The sequence below is a fragment of the Tribolium madens genome, unplaced genomic scaffold (genome assembly GCF_015345945.1).
Source record: "Tribolium madens isolate multiple individuals breed KSU strain unplaced genomic scaffold, Tmad_KSU_1.1 Scaffold_20;HRSCAF=117;Tcas5.2_LG4, whole genome shotgun sequence".
Lineage (NCBI taxonomy): Eukaryota > Metazoa > Arthropoda > Insecta > Coleoptera > Tenebrionidae > Tribolium > Tribolium madens.
In genome coordinates this window covers 14431747-14439924 of record NW_025400985.1, presented here as the reverse complement: position 1 = coordinate 14439924, position 8178 = coordinate 14431747, and the positions used below count along the sequence as shown (strand labels likewise).

At 31.8% G+C, this 8178-nt stretch overlaps 1 protein-coding gene across 1 annotated transcript; it reads left to right on the top strand.

The window, feature by feature from the left end:
- The first annotated feature begins 5685 nt into the window (after nt 1-5685).
- On the top strand, nt 5686-7472 carry LOC123005459. The gene is made up of 2 exons (XM_044399227.1): nt 5686-6844; nt 6991-7472. The coding sequence occupies exons 1-2, from the start codon at nt 6357-6359 to the stop codon at nt 6992-6994; spliced, it is 492 nt and encodes a 163-aa protein (XP_044255162.1). The 5' UTR covers nt 5686-6356; the 3' UTR covers nt 6995-7472.
- The last annotated feature ends 706 nt before the right edge of the window (nt 7473-8178 follow it).

Sequence of the window (8178 nt, the reverse complement as noted above, 5' to 3'; positions counted from 1 at the left end):
TTCGTTTTTTATAGGTTGTAGTGTAAGTGTAACAGTTTCATCAACATACAATTTATTCGCTGCTTCGTCAGGATTTGAAGGTTTACGTAAATTGTATATACGTTTACGTTGCACATCTATGTCACCAACATCATTTAAAATAAACGGATTCTTTAGATCGGTAGAGGTAGGGAAGGAACGTCCGAATTTGTCGATACCCATTTTTAAAATGTAATCAGAAAAAAATATTTAGGTTTATATAATAACATTAGCTTCTCTCAGATCTTTCAAGATTGATATAATTTCATTATTATGATTGGTATGACCTGCTTGTTGTGATGCTAATAAAAGTTTATCCACTAACTCATTAGGATCATTCCAATAAATGTAATCATTTTTATCTGTAGAAAAGCTCATTAAACCTGAACCTTTATGTATTGAAGATTTTTTTAACTGTTTATTTATAAATTTATATTTAAAACTTTTATTTCCAGCAAACTGTTGTGTTTTATCATAATTTCGATGTAGTAAATTGGTCTCTCTTACAATTTCTAAATAATTCACTAAATCATGTTCATTATATTGTAGGGGTTTTTTGAAAAAAAATGAGCTGTTTCAAACCAGAAGTTAATTCATAAACTTTATCATTTATAAAAATATGTTATTTATTTAATGTAAACGGTGAATTACCAATTTTCCAAGTGTTTTCTTCTTTACAGTAATAAGGTCCGTATTTAGTATCAAGATTTTGACTATCTATGTCTAACAAAGCGATAAACTTTTGTGTTGATAGTAATTCTCTATTTGATTCAGTCACTTGTTGTTGTTGCACATCTTCTAAGTCTTCATCACTTGTGATTTGATTGGATGTAGTTGCTAAATTAGACATTTCTACTTCATTACCTAGGTTTTGATCAAATGAATCACTTAATTCAGATAATATTTGATCTTGTAATGGTGTACTGCTTCTTTCAAGAAAGCTAACTTTAGGTTCAGGTTTAATTTTACTTTTTAATTCTTTATATGGTGATTTATTATTATTATATTATTAGATTTTAACTCTTGATATTTTTTACGAATCGTTTTTTGCGTTTTTTTAATATCTTTAACTAATTTTTGGTTCATATTATTTTAACTTTTTTAGGAATTTTACCACAGCACAAACAGTTTAGGAACAGCGTTGATGAACAGCAACAGCTACAACAATGTTAACAGCCAAACAGTTTACGAACAGCGTTTAAATAATATTGTTGATGCTGATGAACAGCAACAGCAACAACAGTYTTAACAGCTTGCTGTTCACTGATATAATGCTGTTAATAGCAATTGTTTTTTGTTATTTATAATAAAATAAATGTGTCAAATCCTTTTCTATAACGTCCCATTTCTATTGAACAATCTTTGTTAATACATAAAAATCCATAATTATCTTTCCAACATTCGCTACACATTTCAAGAAACTGTTTGAAACACATATCTGTATTAACATGATCATCATATATATGTTTTAAATTTAAGTTATCTTGTTTAAAGACAATAATAAAGTTTGCATTGTCACGAATTAAATGTTTTGGAATGTGAGTGTATGWTTGACTTAAATAAAAACTGTCGATATCTTTATGTCGTCCCATACAGAAATATAATCTCATATTATTTTGTTTTTCGCAAGTGACGTCGTCAAATATAATCACTGAATTTGGTTTTGCTTCATCCGGAGATAGTACAGTGTCATTTTCACTAAACGTGTTATATCCAATACCTCTAATACCAGTAAGCAATTTATTAAGATATTCGTACTTTGGTTGATACAATGATTTCGAGTAAACGTAAATATTTTCAAATTTTAGTCCATTAGGATGTTCAGTTAATGTTATAAGTAGATTTGTCTTTCCACAGTTCGATGGTCCTACAATAATTGCTCGTATACTGTTGGGTAATAACTTACTATGTTTAAAATGTGTTTTGATATTTTGATTTATATCTACATTTCGAACAGACATCTTATCATGTTGTGGTATCAAACGCATTTTAGTAACTGCAAAGAAGTATATATGTGATAAGCTATTTAAAAATAAATCAGTATATATATAATAATCTTATAAACAACATCCGTCAATTAATGATTGATCAGAGAAAAAAATATGGTATTCGTCATTCGACAGTCGTTGGTGAAGGTTTAGTAAACAGTTTAATTAATAAATTACCTATTGAATTACACCTGCCTGGATATCAGTACTGTGGTCCCGGAACAAAACTACGTGAACGTTTAGCTAGAGGAGATCCTGGTATAAATCCTTTAGATAAAGCATGTAAAGAGCATGATATCGCATATTCAAAATCTAAAGAAACATCAGTAAGAAATCAAGCTGATCTTCTGCTTGCTGAAAGAGCTTGGCAAAGAGTTAAAGCAAGAGACGCTAAACTAGGAGAACGAATAAACGCATGGTTTGTAACTAATGCTATGAAAGGAAAGGCAAAGTTCGGAATGGGATTAAAAAAGAAACAAAATAACAAGAAAAAAAATAAAAAGTCTCGAGATGTTAAAAATTTTAAAAAATCGAACAATATGCAAAATGCGATTAAAGTAGTTTTAGCAGCAGCTAAAGATAATATGGAAACACAAAAAATTAAATTACCTCGCACACGAGTGATACCTTTTCCAAAAGTAGGTGGTCTCCTTCCTTTATTACCAATATTTGCCGGTTTGTCTGCAATGGGCGCATTGGCAGGAGGTGCAGCTGGTATCGCAAAAGCTATTAATGATGCAAAACAAGCTAGAAAACAATTAGCTGAAAGCGAACGCCACAACAAAAAAATGGAAGCAATAGCGATAGGAAAAGGACTATTTCTTAAACCATTTCGGAAAGGACTTGGTCTCTATTTAAATCCAAAAAACTTTGAAATATGCTACCAGCGAGACCCCTTAATGAAATCGATTTATATAAAGTTGCAAGACACATACCAAATTTTAGAGGTGTTTTTATGTTAAACAAATTACCGTTAACACCTCATCGAACAGAATGCGGAATTGTAAATTTAGATCGGTCAGATGGAGTAGGAACTCACTGGGTACGTATAGCATATTATAAAAAAGGAGATCAAATCGATTATTTCGATAGTTATGGTATGAGATTACAGATATTGCTGATTACATTATAACAAAGCTGAAGCAATCTCATACTAAACCTGTAATTACTTTAAAACCTAACACTAACACTCTTAAAACAGAAATTAAAGCAACAGAAACAGTTTTCTTTAATAAAAAACGAACAATTGGAGGATTGTTAGGATTCACAAGATGTGAACTGAAACCAAATATAACACATGCATCAGATTTACCTGTGAACATAAACAGGGTGAATTCTATTCGTGTCGAGTGTAATATAGTAACAGGTTCTTATGTGAATAATAAACTAGTTCATACAATTCATGAATTTTCTCCCAATGTTTCACCTGGATATAAAATAAACTAAGTTCCAACAAAAATTATTTATCTACCCGTAAATGTGAATACGATAAGATCAGTTGTGATACATTTAGTTGATCAAGATGGAAACTTGTTAGATTTTCGAGAAGAAACAATTACAATAAGGTTGCATTTACAACCAAGTGTTTAAGAAAGGACGTCATTGTAATTATAAAACAGGAATTTCAATTTCTAAGTCAAATCTAACACTTCCTCAGTGACTATCAAACGATTAATATCTTCTCTTATAAAAAATGTTAATTTTTAATCATGATCGAGACGTTAATGTCCTTGTACATCATCCAGAAAAATTAGTGTTGTTGTGGAATCGAAAGAAGCAACAACAAAAAAACCAAATCATACAAAGAGTTCTTTATATTTAAGTGAAGAAAACAAACAGTTTTTAAAGACATTAGGATTAACTTTGGTAAAATGAGTGATTTGTTAGAAATTTCTGCAATGCCTCAGTATGATGAATCGATAACAAGGAAGACATATCATACTTATTCGCCATTTACAGAGTCATATAATCTTAGTGATACGATTCGCATTGCTATACAAAATCAAGATTTAATTTTACTACCATCCCAAAGTTTCCTTTATGCTGAAGGTACTTTGTTAAAAAAAGATGGCACTTTTGTTGACACGTTACAATTTAACAACAATTGTGTAGCTTTTATATTTAACGAAATATGTTAAGAACTCAATGGTGTGGAAATTGACCGTTCACGAAATTTAGGAATAACTTCATCTTTAAAAAACTACATTTCCTYTGGTCCAAACGAAAGCGATAAACTACGAAATGCAGGATGGAAACTAGAAGATCATGGAGCTATAAAACTAACAAATGGAAAATTTAATTTTTGTGTTCCTCTAAATAAGTTATTAGGATTTGCTGAAGATTATAATAAGATAATTCCAAATGCTAAGCATGAACTAATTTTAATTAGAGCCAATTCAAACAATAATGCTGTACGTTTAACTGGTGTTGATTTTGTATTTAATATCAGTYAGATTACATGGAAAATACCACATATTTTACTTAATGATTCTGAACGTTTGAAGTTATATCAAACAATTAAAAGCGGTCAACMTCTTCAAATGAGTTTTAGAAGTTYYGATTTGTACGAATATCCCAGTGTACCAAAATCTACTCACAACGTTTGGCGAATAAAAACTAGTAATCAACTAGAGAAGCCAAGATTTGTAATTTTTGCTTTACAYACAAACAAAACAGACAAGACAGACCAAGATGCAAGTCAATTTAATCATTGTAATCTTACTAGTGTACAAGTACAKTTAAATTCTGAAACCTATCCATCTGAAAAATTCTATWCATRATTTGAGGAAGATCGTTTTGCACTCYTATACGAAKTGTATGCAAGATTTCAAGAATCATATTATGGTTTCAAATCATCTCCGCTACTTGATGTAAATAAATTCAAATCTGTTGCTCCTATTGCGGTTATTGATTGCTCGCATCAAAATGAAGTAATTAAAAATGGACCTGTGGATGTTATGATCGAATTCGAAACCAGCGACGGTGGTATAACTAATAATACTTCAGCATTCTGTCTACTATTACATGACAGAATAATTGAATATAATCCATTAAGTGGCGACACCAGAAAACTAGTATAAAAATAGTTAAGTTAGAATGTAGTGTAGAAGTGTAGGAAATCTATGAAGAAATTAATTAAAACAAATATACCTATAATATTTTTTAATTCTTTTTAATTTTATACCTATTACATTTTCATTAAATCTATGTTATAATGTCCTCAAGCATAGACAGATTGGTTGTTCGAAGTAAGAAAAGGAAATGAGATAAAATATCAACTGTAAAACATTTATTTCGGTAAATTCTGAATTACATATTTATAAATAAATTGTACTTTATTAAGACTACAAATACATGTTTTATTTCTTAAATTATGGTGAATACATAATGGAAGTTGTGGTTGCAACTGTGGACAAAAGTTTGTTTTTTCCAAATTGATGATTCTAGGATAGTAGTCTTTCGAATCGAAAAATTCTCTTAAAAAAATCTCTTTAATGTGGCCTTTTACATAAATGATATCAACAATCTCATCAATAACATGTTCTTCTAATATGTTACAGATATTTTCATAATCGATATTTCCACTGTTGTAACGTAACAGATGATGATTCAATTCACTTGTTTTTTCACATCTGCACTTAGTTCACGAAACGGTGTTGGTGATTTAAATAAATAATGACCGGTTCGATGACCATCAAATATGGTTAGTTCTTTAGCGATGAATTCAGGTATACAAAACCCTTGAGCATCAATCACTATAATCTTCATGTTGAGGAACTGATTTTATTTTATGTCTGTTTAATTCACTTCTACGACTGAAACACTTGACACATAATAGGAGTAGCTTGTTCTTGACGATTAATAAGAAATCGTACGATCTGATTTGCTTTTATACTAGCAAATATCCGTACCATGAATACAATTTGTATGTGTAAAGGTTATTTGAGTTCAAAAATAAGGAAATATTCATCTTAAACTAGACAAAAGATTATTTGAGTTCAAAAAGATCATTAGTACGTGTGAAGGTTATCTGAGTTCAAAAAAATATGGAAATATTCGTTTTAAACTAGTCAAAAGGTTATTAAACGCAATCCACCAAGTATTTTTCCTGAATCCGGTTAGAAGGTTATTTCAACACGATATCGGCTTTTCCATGGGATGTGAGTGGGGACCTTTAAATAAATATAAAATATAGCAAGAATCGATTTAGTCTTGCATCCTGCTGGAAGAGTGTATATTTGATCGGATAAATTCTAAAATTTATCAGTTAACCAAACAACTGTGAAGTTTCTGCATCAGTGCAACAGTTCTTGTTAGTACGAGGCAAAAAAAATAATAATAAACATCAAGATGAACAGCACCAATCAAAAGAAGACGCAATCCATCAAGACAAGTAAGAAAAGCAAAAATATTTTAGAAAAATTTAATGCGTTGGGGGCCTACGTCTGGCTAAATTTATCGACGATGGAGCAAAATAAATTGTATCGACTAACTGGTATAAAACGACAGTCTACCAAGTTTGGTGATCGACTCATGGCCGAATTGGATGGAGTCAGTAAATTGTACCTACCTGAGAGGTACAATGCTTTCACCGATCGCCAATTGCAAGATTTTAATGGGGCAAATTATTTCTTGGTTAACAAGGGTTTAGAAGGTAAATCCTATAAACTAATTTTGAAATCATCGGCGGACATCGAAGTGCCGAAATCAGCCGATTTAATTGAAGTCGCTTCCGAAATAGAAATTGGCACCTCGACCTCCACTCAGGACACCGAGGAGTCCGACTTGGAGGAAGAAGACGCCACCACGTATTACACCCAAAAAAATACCAATATACTGTAAGTATTTCGAAATTTTCAAATACAAACACACAGTCAATTTTTTTTTTTAATATTTTATTTATTAGTAACACATACATTATTTTTATTAAAATTAAACGTTCTTAAATACAATTTAATTATTATTTTTTTAATTTTCTCCTCAGATAAAGCAATAAGCGAACAAACACAAGTATCCGGACCATCTTCAACTTCTTCATCATCTTTCGACCATGGACATCTAACGTAATGTAAGCCAAAAGATGTCAATTTTTCCTTTCTACAGTCAACCTGTTGCAACATCTGTTGAAATCGAACGAATTCATGACGGTGAGCAGGCAAGATTGCATCTCCATAGAGATGCAAAAATTCGTTCACATGCATCTTTCACGAATGCTTAAAACAAACTGATGTAGACACTTTAAGAAAGTTGTTTGTTGGTTCGGATACATATAGGTGTGGTATACAGTGTAAATCTTAATTAATTAATACTATGTATTACATAAAAAAATAAAAAAATAAATAAAAAAACTCTCTCATTGGTTCTATCCCACCTGTATCACTTCCTGCATCATATGATCACAGTGCTGCGTGCGTCTAACAAAATTTCGAGCAATCTCATTGGTCGGCAGCCATATTGTAACATGCCGCTCCCCCCCTTCCTCTAGCGTGCCTAACAAAATTTTCGAGAACTCTCATTGGTCGACAGGTGGGGACTTGCACGCCCACATCGTGCCTAACAAAATTTAAAGCATTCTCATTGGTCGAGAGGTGTGGCTAAACGAGCCTTACAAATTCTCGCGCTTGCGCAGAACAAAAAACAACGCTGATTGGCTCCCCACCAACGAAAATTAACACAAAACGTCGCCATTTTTACCCCCACCACACGCCGAGGCTTCTCATTGGTCGAAACACATTGGAAGCCACGCCCACATCCGGCCCCCGTCATACCCCCACAACAATTTGGCTCCGCCCCGTTCCTAATTTTGTGGTCCAGAACATACATGGCTATACTCTACTATGGTTAAAAACCCTAAAAGTCGAAAACAGCAAATTAAAGAATTCTTATCGTCTGCTCCTGACAAGGAATACCTATTTACAAAGGTAAACTATAATACCAAATTAAATTAAAATTAAGTACAAATATTTTTTTTATTTAAGTAAATTTTTTGAGGTGATCGTAGAAAAAGTATAGTATGTAACACGTGAATAAACTTCCCTAGACATTCGTTTTGTTAAACACTCGCTCCGCTGCGCTTCGCTCGTGCCTAATATAACTCATATTTAAAGTGGCGTTTATAACACTTGTTACATAATATACTGTTAATTCGTGAATGTTTTTCGGAGTTGGGAAC